Source organism: Anguilla anguilla, chromosome 8 (genome assembly GCF_013347855.1).
Source record: "Anguilla anguilla isolate fAngAng1 chromosome 8, fAngAng1.pri, whole genome shotgun sequence".
NCBI lineage: Eukaryota > Metazoa > Chordata > Actinopteri > Anguilliformes > Anguillidae > Anguilla > Anguilla anguilla.
In genome coordinates, this window is record NC_049208.1 from 572,131 (window position 1) to 589,700 (window position 17,570).

Consider the following 17,570-nt stretch of genomic DNA (forward strand, 5'->3'; position numbering starts at 1 on the left):
CCCTCACAAAGCCAAGAGACCACTTCACTAATCAATAAAAACCCAACAGGTCCCTCATGGCTAAATCAATAGCGCACTTCACACAAACATTAACAGGTTTACACTGCTTCACGCAGGGCCCTGTAAGAGGGAGGAAACGCGAGCGATAAATCTCTCCTGACAAGCTGTACGTCAGCGTTAGTCATAATCTCAAACCCAGCCGGTGCTCAGGGGAGGGAAGCGGACCCCAAACCCAGCAGGTGCTCAGGGGAGGGAAGCGGACCCCAAACACAGCCGGTGGTCAGGGGAGGGAAGCGGACCCCAAAGCCAGCCGGTGCTCAGGGGAGGGAAGCGGACCCCAAACCCAGCCGGTGCTCAGGGGAGGGAAGCGGACCCCAAACCCAGCCGGTGCTCAGGGGAGGGAAGCGGACCCCAAACCCAGCCGGTGCTCAGGGGAGGGAAGCGGACCCCAAACCCAGCCGGTGCTCAGGGGACAGGGAGGCAGAGAGCGGGGCTGGCGGCTAATTGGCTGAGGCAGGGGTCTGCACGCCTGGTCACAGAGGACCGGAGAGTCTGTGGGTTTTTTGCTTTCACCTAAAAATCAACAACCAATTCAGACCAAATAAGCCAAGCGAGGGGAGTTAACTGCATAATCGATCGCTTTAATTGATCGATTGCGTGCCGAGTTCCAGCGCCTCCCAGACCCAAGGCCGCGGGCCGCCAAGGAGAGGGTGCAGTGCTGCGGCCAGACCAGGGGGGCAGCACCGAGCACTCTCCATCCGGGACAGCAGGAGGAGATCAGAGCAGGTATCGCCATGGCGATTATAAGAGCATTCACCAGGGGAAGCCAAGACTTCCTGCACGAGGCCCAATAACACTGCTGTGATTTAGCACTGAGCACAGTACTGTCCCCAATCAGAACTGCCCCACAGGACCCTGCCTGACTGGAGCGGCCCGGGCTCGAACTCGCTTCCCCTTCCTAACCCTAACCCTACTGTCAGCATGAAGCCAAAACTCTACATGTTCAAAACTTCCACGCTCTTCACATGTATGAGAGAGGTGGGGAAACCAGCTCCTGGGTTTCTGATGTTTGATTCACAGTCAGCCTGGCACATTTAGCTAATTAGCTGCACACAGCAATCCCAGTTCACTCATTAATTAGAAAACTACAGAAAAAAATCTCATGAAGGGATCAAATCTGCCAAAAATGTTAGGTGATATAAATGATTTGCATGAAATACAGAAACAGAACAGTGCCCTGCATCTATGGCTTCCCTCTATTCAGGAACATACTATCAGAATCGGCCAATAAGGGAAGGCACTGCAGAAACATACTTTTAGAACCAACCAATAAGAGAAAGCATTGCAAAAACATTATTTCAGGATCAACCAATAGGCGAAGGCACTGCAGGAAAATGCTTTCAGGATCAGCCAATAAGGGAAGGCATTGCGCAGCGGGAGAGATGACAGGTCTGCTCAGCCTGTAATTACATGTTGACCCCCCCCCCCCCACCCCCATGCTGCCCCCCCTCCCCCCCATGCTCTGTGTCTAATAGAAATTACACTGTGGCAGACACAGGACAGGAATCTAATTATATTGTGTTCATTTCCCAGACATATACATACAGCAAGTGAACTTATCAGCGGAGGAAATGGGGGGGGGGGGGCACAAGAGAGGGGGGGGGGAGAGAGAGAGAGGGAGGGAGGGAGAGAAAGAGAGAGAGAGAGGGAATGAGAGAGAGGGAGAGAGATAATGACAAACAGATGCTGCTCCTTTTGTTTGTCCGTGTGGGCTGTAGGCCAGCCCCATATCAGATCTCACACAGCACAAAACACCGCTGTAATGGGCAAATATCACACAGGAACATCATATTACGGGTTTGGGGTTTAGACGCGGTACAATCTCATGTTATAGCATTTACAATTACGTGCTTAAACACTGCTGCGTGTTACTGTTAGCCAGGCTACAGCACTGCTGCACTTACAGTGCATGTGCTCAGGGTTAGGGTCTGTAGGAGCACCAGTTAAATTACTGCAGTGATAAGGTCAGACACTGCAAGCAGATCCAGCCTGTGGAGAGGGTCAGAACAGCACCCACCAATCGCCTGAGACACACCCACCAAGCACCTTAGGCACACCCACCAATTGCCTGAGACACACCCACCAACCACCTTAGGCACACCCACCAATCGCCTGAGACACACCCACCAAGCACCTTAGACACACCCACCAATCGCCTGAGACAAACCCAGCAAGCACCTTAGACACACCCACCAAGCACCTTAGGCACACCCACCAACCACCTTAGACACACAGCCAACCACATCCAAGTACAGTTTTATTACACAGCAGCAAACTGTCACTGTGTATATGTTATATCAGTTATAATGGCAAAGGCAATGGCAAAGTATTACACATTTCAGCAAGACCGATCTGTCAAAGCCTGTCATCACCAACCGCCACACAAAACAGAAACGAATCTGAGGTAACTGACTGTTGACTGGTTTTCATCCCCTGCACCCCAAAGCACGTAAACGTGCTAGCTTAAACAGATCCATTTACACCTAAAGACAGTACAAATATTCAGACACTCAGCTCAGTGTTGCTTAAAATCATTGAAACACCAGTGCTTTCCTCTCTCCCCCTGAACTGCACTGGAGTCTCCTGTATGTAGACTATTATTGCTGAGGAACACAGGCACACAGCCCCAACAGAGACAGTTAATACGATCCCTGCACCCTTTCAAACCAACTCAATCTACATTTTCTGACAGTATCCAGAACTTCATTCAAGGGCCAAAGATAATTTACAAAAAAAAAAATTAAAGAGAAAAAAACAGCTTAACCAAACTATTTTTGAAGATAAAAGCCCACGGAAGCAGCAGGTTTATTTCAACCCCGTCTTCGCCTCTGTTCAGTCTGCTGCTATCCATCAGAGCCTGACGTGTGTACAGACCTCCACCTGCCAGCCAGGTGCTCCTGCTCAAACACTCAGGCACGACACAGCCAGCCGTAAAGGGGCCTTCAGCACAGGACCTGTCTGTGTGACGCTCAAACACTCAGGCACGACACAGCCAGCCGTAAAGGGGCCTTCAGCGCAGTACCTCAGTCTGTGTGACGCTCAAACACTCAGGCACGACACAGCCAGCCGTAAAGGGGCCTTCAGCACAGTACCTCAGTCTGTGTGACGCTCAAACACTCAGGCACGACACAGCCAGCCGTAAAGGGGCCTTCAGCACAGTACCTCAGTCTGTGTGACGCTCAAACACTCAGGCACGACACAGCCAGCTGTAAAGGGGCCTTCAGCACAGTACCTCAGTCTGTGTGACGCTCAAACACTCAGGCACAACACAGCCAGCCGTAAAGGGGCCTTCAGCACAGGACCTCAGTCTGTGTGACGCTCAAACACTCAGGACCTGTCTGTGTGACCCACAGCAAAGGCCCACTTCCACTTAAACGGTCTACTGTTTGCTGGCATGAGCCACACGCCTGTCATTCGACTCACATTCGCCCCAGATAGACAGCACACCGCAGTGAAGGCTTGCACTTTCTTCATCGCTGGAGGAGCATCCTTAAAATCACCGAGTGTGATCTAAACTATGTTTATTAGTACTGCTCCCGCCTGCTTTCATAGTTACTCAGTGTAGACACTACATAAATCGTTATTCATTTGAAATTCAGTTGGAATGCTTATGATAATTTCTTTAGTGACTGTTATTGTTGAAGTCATCATTCGTGGAAACAGTGAGTTAGACCTGACGTGCTCCGGCTGTCTGTCCCGTTGCGTTCGCTCTGTCTCTGTGTCTCCAACGCAGCCACACATCAGCATATTCAGCATGAACACTCAGATTTCCCTCAGCAGCACTCAGAATCCTGTCTGGGGATGAGCCACCATGAGCCCCCTCCCCTCCAATGAGCAGCCTGTCAGGTCCAGCCTCGCCTGAATACTAATGTTCTCTGCGCTGGGTACATGTGTACGAACACGGCGTCCGGCAGGGAACGTGACAAAGGAAGACAGGTCCGAATTTCACCGGGAGCGTACTGCTGAGTGGGGGGGTAGGGTGGGGGGGGGTACTGTCCTAGGGCAGGCTACTGCCAGCAAAATGTCATCACACCAGCGTGCGCACAGGGGTACGAGGCGTGTAAACTATGCTTCTTCACATTAGCATACAAAAGGCCAAAACAATGGCCTCGCAAGTCACTTTTAATCAGCGTCTGAGCCTGTGCTGGCTCAGGACCAGGCAGGTAAACACCCAGAGGTTTCAGAGCCGCATCGAACAGAACACTTACAAAAAAGCACTAATTAGAGGGAATAAAACCAAACAGAGCAGACTAATTAAAACTCAATTTGAAAATAATCAAACCTCTGAAACAAAGGTATTGTGCTGTAGCAGTCAGAAAGCCAGGAGGATAAAAAAGTATTTAGTGCAAAACAAAGGAAGCTATATTGATCACCTAGAATGCCTTCATTAAGACCTTAAAGTATTAGGTGCAGTTTAGGGGACCACACAATAAGAAGGATTTAAACACTCTTGGAAAAGCACAAAAATAAAAGACCGGATACTCAAGTCTATATGTAGAGGACACGTCCAATGTGTATTCTCCTGAGAACCGGCAGGAAAAAAGGATCAAATGATTATTATTATTATTTCATATTATATTTATATTATTTTACATAACATCACACAAATGTTTTGGAATGACAAAAACATGTTGTAATGAAAACAAAAATATTGTTTGGCTCTAGTAGTGTTGATTTCAGCATCGCAGAATATGTTTATTGAAGTTAAGACAAGATACTCATGTCCCCTACAGGGGACAAAAGTGAATTGGCAGGTGTTAGGAGGACGTGGGCGACTTGGCCGAGCCCTGTCACCATTCTTACGCTACGCCAGGAGGAGTTAGAAAAGAGAACTTCAGCCAGTCACACCCAGCAGAAACTGGGTCATAATCTGCATTCAGGGGGGAACAACAGAAGTTTTATTATAACAAGTTTAAACAGAAAGGAGCCTGGCATTGAAACTCTGTTTTATATTCACACACGATCCCCACAGGGGTGTGTGGGGAAGCACGCTCGCTGCTCGCTGCTCGCTGCTCGATGGCGGCAAGCCTCAGTGTTGACTGGCTGCAGAACACCAGCCGCTTGTGTTCAGAACAGCTGGGCTGCGCGGGTGAAAATGCCACAGGGATGTCTGAACACGTGAAAAAGGATAAAACTGCCATCAAAACAAAAAACAATATAAAAACAATTTGTGTTCAACAGGCACAATAATGCATTGAAGAGGGCCAAGAACACAAGCTGAAGCAAATTCAATTTCACTTTATAAAGTCATTTATTATTCAATACCGAGTGTGTTTTAAGAAGAAAAACTTAAGAAAGAACTTCAGGGCAGAGAATAGACTAAAGCTGGAGAGGCTCTGGAACTGAATTAGATGGGGGCTGCTTTTCACGAGGGACAGAAACAGGTGGGCACTTTCAGGGAAACAGGAAGTGGCTCCCTACTTAACTTATATAAACAGAGAGGGCACAACACAAGGTCAGAGAAAATGACTAATCATTCCACTTCAGAAAATGCGATGTGAAGCCCACAGTGTTATACACACAGAGGCGCCTTTACACAGCCCAGCACAGCAAAATCAAACAATGACATATTTACAGGCCTTTAAAATAAGCATTGCAACATAACTCTAAACAAAGATATTTATTTAGTTTATGGACACTGAGAACGCAGACCACACAAGGGGGGGGGGAAAATCACTAACGGCCGGCTTAAACAAACATGTCTCCCGGAACGCTCGCAGGACACAGGCCTCTTCCCAGGCTCACACCCGGAGATACAGGCCACATATAGAGCAGAATGTCCCGGAGTCAGGCTGTAGCCCTGGTCTTTAACAGAGACGCGTACGCACCAGTCAGGCTGTGGGTCCAGTCCCCAGCCCCGGTCTTTAACAGCGACACGCACCAGTCAGGCAGTACACAGGCCTCTTCCCAGGCTCACACCCGGAGATACAGGCCACATATAGAGCAGAATGTCCCGGAGTCAGGCTGTAGCCCTGGTCTTTAACAGAGACGCGTACGCACCAGTCAGGCAGTACACAGGCCTCTTCCCAGGCTCACACCCGGAGATACAGGCCACATATAGAGCAGAATGTCCCGGAGTCAGGCTGTAGCCCTGGTCTTTAACAGAGACGCGTACGCACCAGTCAGGCAGTACACAGGCCTCTTCCCAGGCTCACACCCGGAGATACAGGCCACATATAGAGCAGAATGTCCCGGAGTCAGGCTGTAGCCCTGGTCTTTAACAGAGACGCGTACGCACCAGTCAGGCAGTACACAGGCCTCTTCCCAGGCTCACACCCGGAGATACAGGCCACATATAGAGCAGAATGTCCCGGAGTCAGGCTGTAGCCCTGGTCTTTAACAGAGACGCGTACGCACCAGTCAGGCAGTACACAGGCCTCTTCCCAGGCTCACACCCGGAGATACAGGCCACATATAGAGCAGAATGTCCCGGAGTCAGGCTGTAGCCCTGGTCTTTAACAGAGACGCGTACGCACCAGTCAGGCAGTACACAGGCCTCTTCCCAGGCTCACACCCGGAGATACAGGCCACATATTGAGCAGAATGTCCCGGAGTCAGGCTGTAGCCCTGGTCTTTAACAGAGACGCGTACGCACCAGTCAGGCTGTGGGTCCGGTCCCCAGCCCCGGTCTTTAACAGCGACACGCACCAGTCAGGCAGTACACAGGCCTCTTCCCAGGCTCACACCCGGAGATACAGGCCACATATAGAGCAGAATGTCCCGGAGTCAGGCTGTAGCCCTGGTCTTTAACAGAGACGCGTACGCACCAGTCAGGCTGTGGGTCCAGTCCCCAGCCCCGGTCTTTAACAGCGACACGCACCAGTCAGGCTGTGGGTCCAGTCCCCAGCCCCGGTCTTTAACAGAGACACGCACCAGTCAGGCTGTAGCCCTGGTCTTTAACAGAGACGCGTACGCACCAGTCAGGCTGTGGGTCCGGTCCCCAGCCCCGGTCTTTAACAGCGACACGCACCAGTCAGGCAGTACACAGGCCTCTTCCCAGGCTCACACCCGGAGATACAGGCCACATATAGAGCAGAATGTCCCGGAGTCAGGCTGTAGCCCTGGTCTTTAACAGAGACGCGTACGCACCAGTCAGGCAGTACACAGGCCTCTTCCCAGGCTCACACCCGGAGATACAGGCCACATATAGAGCAGAATGTCCCGGAGTCAGGCTGTAGCCCTGGTCTTTAACAGAGACGCGTACGCACCAGTCAGGCAGTACACAGGCCTCTTCCCAGGCTCACACCCGGAGATACAGGCCACATATAGAGCAGAATGTCCCGGAGTCAGGCTGTAGCCCTGGTCTTTAACAGAGACACGCACCAGTCAGGCTGTGGGTCCAGTCCCCAGCCCCAGTCTTTAACAGCGACGCGTACGCACCAGTCAGGCTGTGGGTCCGGTCCCCAGCCCTGGTCTTTAACAGAGACGCGTACGCACCAGTCAGGCTGTGGGTCCGGTCCCCAGCCCCGGTCTTTAACAGCGACACGCACCAGTCAGGCAGTACACAGGCCTCTTCCCAGGCTCACACCCGGAGATACAGGCCACATATAGAGCAGAATGCTCCGGAGTGGGTCCAGTCCCCAGCCCTGGTCTTTAACAGCGACACGCACCAGTCAGGCTGTGGGTCCAGTCCCCAGCCCCAGTCTTTAACAGCGACGCGTACGCACCAGTCAGGCTGTGGGTCCGGTCCCCAGCCCTGGTCTTTAACAGAGACATGCACGCACCAGTCAGGCTGTGGGTCCAGTTCCCAGCCCTGGTCTTTAACAGAGACACGCACGCACCAGTCAGGCTGTCGGTCCAGTTCCCAGCCCTGGTCTTTAACAGAGACGCGTACGCACCAGTCAGGCTGTGGGTCCAGTCCCCAGCCCCGGTCTTTAACAGCGACACGCACCAGTCAGGCTGTGGGTCCAGTCCCCAGCCCCAGTCTTTAACAGCAACGCGTATGCACCAGTCAGGCTGTGGGCCCAGTCCCCAGCCCCAGTCTTTAACAGCAACGCGTATGCACCAGTCAGGCTGTGGGCCCAGTCCCCAGCCCCGGTCTTTAACAGAGACGCGTACGCACCAGTCAGGCCTGTTTATGAGACTCGCTCACACTCGCCCATGGGGTGGCGAAAGAGCAGAGCGGTCAGACTCAAAAGTGTGGGAGCGATTTGGGCACGTCCCAGGACAGAGCTGACTCATGAAAGGGGGGCGGGGGGGTCAGGAGGTTCAGAGGAGCACACAGGCCCTAGTGACTTTGGAGAAGGCTGGGAAATTGGCACTCAGTGTCTGCATTAATGCTCAAACCCCAACAGCGCCCTCTGCCTGCTGGCTGTCGCACCTGCACCTGTCAGTTGTGAGGTTTCACACAATAAACGGGCAAAGCATGGGTATCGCCATGGTGACTAAATTCAGGGCGATGGGACACCCAGAAGATCCTTGATGCTGATTGGTACTCCAGGTCCACAGCCGGATTGGCCAGTAACTCTGGGACTAGACTGCATGAGACAGCTTCGCACCAGACTTGGGACAAACAAGCACTTTAAATGCTCAATAGCAATATTCAGAACAAAGATGTGTCTTTTAATACAAATACGACCATGATTTGCTTACACAACAGGTTTCACTGACAGGCAGTTTCCTTTCTAAGCCAAGATCCAAAACTCAGACTGCCCCCTACGCTTAACACCCTGTCCCGACAGAACTGCACCAGCGCCCAGGGAGTTCTCCCCCAGGCCCCGCCTCCCAGGACCCCGGTGCTGGCCCCCCCAGGCGATTCCACATATTTTCATGCCAATACCAGCCTGTCCCTCTTCCACACAACACACACACACACACACACACACACACACACACACACACACACACACACAGTTCTCCAAATGACTTTCTTGTTCAGGCGGTAAAACAGAAAACCATAGTGATGTAAATTGAATTCCCTATGGCAATTTAAAACATCTCCAGTCCAATTATTACTTGCCTGACCTCCCCAGCATCTGCTAATATGAAAATATGAGATGGTCCCAAGTTCTGAGATCAATAAAATCCCAGAGATAATTACTGCACATACCCACAATTCCACACTCCTGGGCCTAGCCCTTAGAGGTGATGGCAGGGCTGTGGGATTTATTATTTCTGTCCTGGCTCTCTAATTCACTCATTTCTCTGACTGTGGTCACGCACAGAAAATCAGGTGCAACAGCCCCCCAGACGGCACAATACAAATGCCTCTTATTTTCGAATCCAACTCAAACTAAAAAAAAAAAGAATTACCTGTCCCCAAAAAAAAAAAAAACCTATCAGCAGAGCTCAGGCAGTCTGGGCTAATCTGTTTCACACCGAGAGCCAGGTAAATTACAGCTGTGCTTCCCCGACGCTGTCAGTGTGCTGCAGCTTCGCAAATCAGGAAACGCTGATGACACTTGAAAAATGAAGAGTAAGGGAAGAGATGAAACCATCACAGATTTAAAATGAAATAAGGGGAAAGCCAGTCATGGTTTGTGAGTATCTGTCCATGGTTTGTGTGGTATCCAAAAACAAGTGCCCTGCCATCAAACAGGGGGCATCCACTCCAAAAATAACTGCCCCACCATCAAAAAAAAGGGGCATACACTCCAAAAACAATGGCCCCACCATCAAAGAAAAGGGGCATCCACTCCAAAAACAACTGCCCCACCATCGAAAAAAAGGGGCATACACTCCAAAAACAACAGCCCCACCATCAAAAAAAAGGGACATCCATCCAAAAACAACTGCCCCACCATCGAAAAAAAGGGACATCCATCCAAAAACAACTGCCCCACCATCGAAAAAAAGGGGCATCAAAGAGAATCTCTGAGCGAGCAGCCGCACTTCTTTAAAAAGGCCCAGGTGGCAAGCTGTTGCTCACACTGAGAACATGTGCAGATTTCTACACTGGGAGGGAGGGGTAGTCTATTTATTGCAATAAAATAATAGGCCAAATAAGGAACAGGTTTATTTTTTATTAATACCTTCATGAAAGATTCTGAAAGTTCTGTTGAGGCAGAGCAAGAGAGAAAAAGAAAGAGAGAGAGAGAACGAGAGAGAGAACGAGAGAGAGAAAATAGGTTCAAGCTGTGGAGATAAAGATCACAGGTTTTTCTTCTTTCGGTCTGTGGAGTGTCAAACACCCCTCTAACAATCAGCTTTCGGGAGCCGATATAAAAATATCACTGGTTCAAACGGAGGCACAATCATCTCCCATCACACCTCACTGACAGAGAATGCGCTCGCTTCTCTGAAGATAAACGTTTCCCAAAAATGTTTTCCCAGAGCCCCCATCTTCACAGTGGAACCTGGGATCTGTGCTGATCTTTTTCAAAAGGAGCCGAACAAACAACACTGAGGCTCCGCTTCCAGACGCTTGTTTCATCACAGCCACGGAGCCGCAAACTGCCACAAAGAAAAGGGAAAACAGCCCCCATTCCAACAGGACGGCCCTTCATTCAAACCCAGCAAACCCAACCCTGTGTGAAGAGAAGGACAAGCCACAGGCAGGCTGAGGCAAGAAGCTGATGAAGCTGAGATAGAGAGGTGAGATCCAGCCAAGTGTGGAGAGAGGAGAGGAACAGGGGAGAGAGGAGGGGAGAGGAGGAGAAAGGAGAGGAGGAGGAGGAGGATGAGAGAGGAGAGGAGAGAGGAGGAGGAGGATGAGAGAGGAGAGGAGGAGGAGGAGGAGGATGAGAGAGGAGAGGAGGAGGAGGAGGAAGAGAGAGCAGACGTACTTGTTCTGAGGGTGGACGGCGTGACCTCGATCTCGCTGGTGGCCTGGTAGGGCTGGAAGGCGGACATGTTGCTGGAGTTGAGCTCCACAGTGAACAGGTCGGGGCTCTGGGTGCCCGTGGAGCTGGCGCTGGTCCCATCGCCCCCGTGGTGGGGGTCCTGCTCGTCGTACACGGCAACCAGCTGCACAGAGAAGGGGGGGGGGGGTTATTTTAGGGTCTCTACTGACACACCTGATACAGACCAGACCTGGGTCAAATACATATTTATTTTGGATTCAAATACTTTTCTGCCAATATGACCTGAAGGAGGGGTTTGCACTTTTTGAGAGTATGTGAATGTCACATGAAAACTTCTCCTGTCTGCCACAAAGCATCATACACCACCGGACTGTGTGTTTGCTTAGTGCAGATCAGTTACAGTGGATCAGTTTAAGCGGCTCGAGGTGCATTACCCACAGAGCAGTCACACTCACTCGCGCACACGCACTCACACACACACACACACACACACGCTCACGCTCACGCACACGCACACGCTCGCGCTCGCGCTCGCACTCGCACACGCACACGCTCACGCTCACGCTCACGCTCACGCTCACGCTCACACTCGCTGAGACTGCGTTTTCCTAAGCAGCAGAAGTTTCGGCCATTTCAGTTTCTCTGCATACAGACCTGACACCTCCGTACACAGACCTGACACCTCCGTGCACAGACCTGACACCTCCGTACACAGACCTGACACCTCCGTACACAGACCTGACACCTCCGTACACAGACCTGACACCCCCATACACAGACCTGACACCCCCATACACAGACCTGACACCTCCATACACAGACCTGACACCTCCGTACACAGACCTGACACCTCCATACACAGACCTGACACCCCCATACACAGACCTGACTCCTCCATACACAGACCTGACACCTCCGTACACAGTCCTGACACCTCCATACACAGACCTGACACCTCCATACACAGACCTGACACCCCCATACACAGACCTGACACCCCCATACACAGACCTGACACCTCCATACACAGACCTGACACCCCCATACACAGACCTGACACCCCCATACACAGACCTGACACTTCCGTACACAGACCTGACACCCCCATACACAGACCTGACACCTCCATACACAGACTTGACTGTGTGGCTGGGCAGGGGATTACAGTTTTATGAAGAGGCAAAGCAACCAGAATTAAATTCATTTCCATATTCAATTCAGGCTTTATGAAGTAAGAGCTTACTTGGCATTTGCTTCATTGTGAAGTGTTGTTAAGGCACTTTTATGTTCAGGAAACTCGGTCATATTTTCTGAAGCATATTAGAGCATATTTTTTATAAACCTTTTTTTTTATACATATCCCAATTTGAGTTTGTGATTAAATCTAGACAGTTTATTGCAAGAATAATGCAATATGACAATATGGATTTTTATGTTAAGCTGGTTTGGGAAATTCAATTTGCCATTTATTATTGTGTAAACCTCCAATGGGCAAATAACCTCATCCTTGTACATCTATACAGCGCATTCACTCAGGGTTTCATACAGCAAACTAAACACAATTATACAAAACCCTCTTTGTGTTCAGACTATTATAATCATCAGTCTTTCTGAATGACATGTATTACCCCAGAGCTCCTGCTCCAGGAAGCTCTCCTGTAGCTCTGTAGCCCTCTCACATAGTCCATACAGAATTAAATGGACAGGCAATTATTTTTAAAAAGAACAATTTTCCACCACTGATGGTTCCCATAAACAAAATGGACTCCATGAATAAGCAGGGACCTGAGAACATGTGGTCAGCAGGCTATGCTACTTTACATTACAGCCATTTAGAATATACTGAAACCTTTAGGGTCCAATACTCCATACTGCACACTTCCACCCTCCATACTACATACTGCACCCTGCACACTGCATACTGCCACCCTCTGTACTGCATACTGCACCCTGCACACTGCATACTGCCACCCTCAATACCCTGTCTGATGGCAGGGTAACCCGTGTGGATGAGGACACTTCACACTAGTGGACTGCGATTGGTCTGAACCAGGAAAATCCCCATAGTACTGCCACAGTGGGGGAATTCAATGCAAACTCAATTAAAGCATTATTTTACTAATGTAGTCAGCAAACTCAGAAGAGGATGCTAACCTGCAACAGCTCATCCTCTCTAACAAGATGGCCTCGAGGCCTGTAAAATGGTTAATTTGACGACTTGCATTTAATTGCTACTGAAGACCCTGGACCTCCGCAAATGAAATCTAATCATCCGTTGTTGTTACCTAGGCTTGTTCCACTGAGGGTTTCCAAGGCAACGTGCAGCACAGGTCTCCTCCGGCTGTTAGACTGATGGGAAACACTGGCAGCACCGTGTAAAAAAAAACTCTCAGTGGGATTCAGTGGCAATCAAGCCTGAACCAGTTTCAAGTGCCGCTGGTCTGGAGAGAGGGTCACAAACAGGAGTCCCCCACTGTGTGGACGAGCAGTCTCTCTTTCCCCATCACCTGCTTCCTCCTCTCCCATCCCCTCCCTCTCCTCTCTGCCACTCCCCCCCTCTCCACCCCAACACACCCCTCCTCTCCCGTCCACTCCTCCACTCCCCCTACCCCTCTTCTCCCCTCGACACACACCGGAGTCTCCTGCCAGCTACGCTTTCAAAAATGGACCACCTGCTCCCCCGGTTCTGCCCTGTCTTTCAAAGCAATCTCTCCTGCTGTCCCCTTTCTTTCATCTCCACCGCCCTCCCTCCCTCCCTCCCTCCCTCCCTCCTCTCCTCTCCTCTAGCGGACCCTCCCTGCTGTTCAGACACATTGGCTTCGCCGCAGGACACTCAGTAAAAGCACCCCCACCTTACCCCCCGCCCCCCCCCCCCCTTTACACCTCCGGAACACTCCAACGCGCCGCGGCTGCAGAAAGGTGCCATTATCCCACAGAACAGCCCTCCTGGACCGGAGCCGGCTGACTGGGAGGATGCTATCTCCACGGAGATGGCTGTTCACTGGGTAACAGGGGCCCTCGACAACAGCAGCATCCCTCTCCTCAGGACCACAATGCACTGTGGTCCACCCTGGTAAATAACCAGAGTCTGTCTCCAGGGCTACTGGTGGCTTTTTGCTCATGTGATATGTGCGTAACGCATTGCATTGTCCCATGCACTTACTAAAATAAAATAAATATATAAATAACAACAACGATTATCGACGGAAATAGCCCATGGTCCACTTGTTGCACACGCAGAAGGCTAAACACTGAAGCTACTCCAGGTTTGCAATTATATCAAGTGAGGCCCACAATGGACCCATCAGGTCTGTAATTAACATTTCAGCAGAAAGGACAGCCTGCCAGACAAGTCATGCGGCAACACAGTCAATCAGCGGAGAAGGTACTACTGACTGCGGCTTTTAGCGCATATTTATGCTTCTTTGAAAAATGCTCTGAAAAGAGACTTTAATTATCACTTATTTTTTTACTGCATCTTCCTCCCCCACCAAGCTGTCAGAATGAGTGACAGCAGCTAACGGGATCGGGGATGTGGAGTTTAAACACCGAAAAGACTTCAGATATGAGAGGCGTTCAGACGCGAATGGTGGCGTTCACAGCGAGCTTTATCCACCCTGTGGGGCTCGCCAAGCCTGCGTTTCTGGGGCGGAGTTACATCTGATGCTGTTCAGCTGGAAACAGAGCTCAGCAGACCCTGCAGGTCCTGGAAGACTCACCCAGCACACAGGGACTCCTGGGTAACCCCCCTACCCTGGGTAACCCCCCTACCCTGGGTAACCCCCCTACCCTGGACCAGCAGCAGATAGTAAGGGACTCACCCAGCACACAGGGACCCCTGGGTAACCCCCCTACCCTGGGTAACCCCACGCTATGGACCAGCAGATAGTGAGGGACTCACCCAGCACACAGGGACTCCTGGGTAACCCCCCTACCCTGGACCAGCAGATAGTGAGGGACTCATCCAGCACACGGACCGCCCTACCCTGGGTAACCACCCCGCTATGGACCAGCAGCGAGTGAGGGACTCACCCAGCACACAGTGAGGGACTCACCCAGCACACAGTGAGGGACTCACCCAGCACACAGTGAGGGACTCACCCAGCACACAGTGAGGGACTCACCCAGCACACAGGGACCCCTGGGTAACCCCACGCTATGGACCAGCAGCTAGTGAGGGACTCACCCAGCACACAGGGACCCCTGGGTAACCCCCTACCCTGGGTAACCCCCTACCCTGGACCAGCAGCGAGTGAGGGACTCACCCAGCACACAGGGACCCCTGGGTAACCATCCTACCCTGGGTAACCCCACGCTATGGACCAGCAGCGAGTGAGGGACTCACCCAGCACACAGGGACCCCTGGGTAACCCTCCTACCCTGGGTAACCCCACGCTATGGACCAGCAGCGAGTGAGGGACTCACCCAGCACACAGGGACCCCTGGGTAACCCTCCTACCCTGGGTAACCCCACGCTATGGACCAGCAGCGAGTGAGGGACTCACCCAGCACACAGGGACCCCTGGGTAACCCTCCTACCCTGGGTAACCCCACGCTATGGACCAGCAGCGAGTGAGGGACTCACCCAGCACACAGGGACCCCTGGGTAACCCTCCTACCCTGGGTAACCCCACGCTATGGACCAGCAGCGAGTGAGGGACTCACCCAGCACACAGTGAGGGACTCACCCAGCACACAGTGAGGGACTCACCCAGCACACAGTGAGGGACTCACCCAGCACACAGGGACCCCTGGGTAACCCCACGCTATGGACCAGCAGCGAGTGAGGGACTCACCCAGCACACAGGGACCCCTGGGTAACCCTCCTACCCTGGGTAACCCCACGCTATGGACCAGCAGCGAGTGAGGGACTCACCCAGCACACAGGGACCCCTGGGTAACCCTCCTACCCTGGGTAACCCCACGCTATGGACCAGCAGCGAGTGAGGGACTCACCCAGCACACAGGGACCCCTGGGTAACCCTCCTACCCTGGGTAACCCCACGCTATGGACCAGCAGCGAGTGAGGGACTCACCCAGCACACAGGGACCCCTGGGTAACCCTCCTACCCTGGGTAACCCCACGCTATGGACCAGCAGCGAGTGAGGGACTCACCCAGCACACAGGGACCCCTGGGTAACCCTCCTACCCTGGGTAACCCCACGCTATGGACCAGCAGCGAGTGAGGGACTCACCCAGCACACAGTGAGGGACTCACCCAGCACACAGTGAGGGACTCACCCAGCACACAGTGAGGGACTCACCCAGCACACAGGGACCCCTGGGTAACCCCACGCTATGGACCAGCAGCGAGTGAGGGACTCACCCAGCACACAGGGACCCCTGGGTAACCCTCCTACCCTGGGTAACCCCACGCTATGGACCAGCAGCGAGTGAGGGACTCACCCAGCACACAGGGACCCCTGGGTAACCCCACGCTATGGACCAGCAGCGACATGCCGAGTTATCACTGCAGCTTGAGACTCAGGTACGATGCTAAAACAGCTACTGAAACCACACACCTGCCTCGCTCTACGCTGCAGTACGCTTTTCCACACACCTGCCTCGCTCCACACTGCAGTACGCTTTTCCACACACCTGCCTGGCTCCACACTGCAGTACGCTTTTCCACACACCTGCCTCACACTACACTGCAGAACGCTTTTCCACACACCTGCCTCGCTCCACACTGCAGTACGCTTTTCCACACACCTGCCTCACTCCACACTGCAGTACGCTTTTCCACACACCTGCCTCACTCCACACTGCAGTACGCTTTTCCACACACCTGCCTCACTCTACACTGCAGTACGCTTTTCCACACACCTGCGTCGCTCCACACTGCAGTACGCTTTTCCACACACCTGCCTCGCTCCACACTGCAGTACGCTTCTCCTCACACCTGCCTCGCTCCACACTGCAGTACGCTTTTCCACACACCTGCCTCGCTCTACGCTTTTCCACACACCTGCCTCACTCTACACTGCAGTACGCTTTTCCTCATATAACCTCAGCAGAGCGCTAAGCGCTAACACTGGGTCAGCACCTTCTGGGGATATACCACTTCAGCTGCTCTCCGCAAAGCACCTCCAACTTTCAGCATCATCCTCTCTGCAGCCTGGGTTCAGTAAATCTCTCTAATCGAACACGGGCAGTCCGGAGGGTCATTAAGTAGAGCAGCTCTCACTGTTAAACCCCCACAAACCCAAACCCTGTAATGCGTCTGTTCACTGCAGTCCTTCACTGCAGACCTGGGAGTGATCTGCCTGAGGCAGACCTGGGAGTGACCTGCCTCAGGCAGACCTGGGAGTGATCTGCCTCAGGCAGACCTGGGAGTGATCTGCCTGAGGCAGACCTGGGAGTGACCTGCCTGAGGCAGACCTGGGAGTGACCTGCCTGAGGCAGACCTGGGAGTGACCTGCCTGAGGCAGACCTGGGAGTGACCTGCCTGAGGCAGACCTGGGAGTGACCTGCACCTGGGAGTGACCTGCCTGTGGCAGACCTGGGAGTGACCTGCCTGTGGCAGACCTGGGAGTGACCTGCCTGAGGCAGACCTGGGAGTGACCTGCCTGAGGCAGACCTGGGAGTGACCTGCCTGAGGCAGACCTGGGAGTGACCTGCCTGTGGCAGACCTGGGAGTGACCTGCCTGAGGCAGACCTGGGAGTGACCTGCCTGAGGCACACCTGGGAGTGACCTGCCTGAGGCAGACCTGGGAGTGATCTGCCTGAGGGCATCCGTGTGACACGGTTAGCGGCTACTGAAGCTA

The 17,570-nt window shown here is 52.5% G+C and overlaps 1 protein-coding gene across 2 annotated transcripts in view; it reads right to left on the minus strand.

Annotated features, from left to right (window-relative positions):
* LOC118234049 (partitioning defective 3 homolog) overlaps positions 1-17,570 on the minus strand; it is a 258,754-nt gene that overhangs the window by 150,211 nt on the left and 90,973 nt on the right. For both annotated transcript variants that reach the window (XM_035430352.1, XM_035430351.1), the window contains exon 3: positions 10,785-10,965. In XM_035430352.1, coding sequence (XP_035286243.1) covers positions 10,785-10,965 — 181 coding nt within the window. The remainder of the gene's footprint in view (positions 1-10,784; positions 10,966-17,570) is intronic.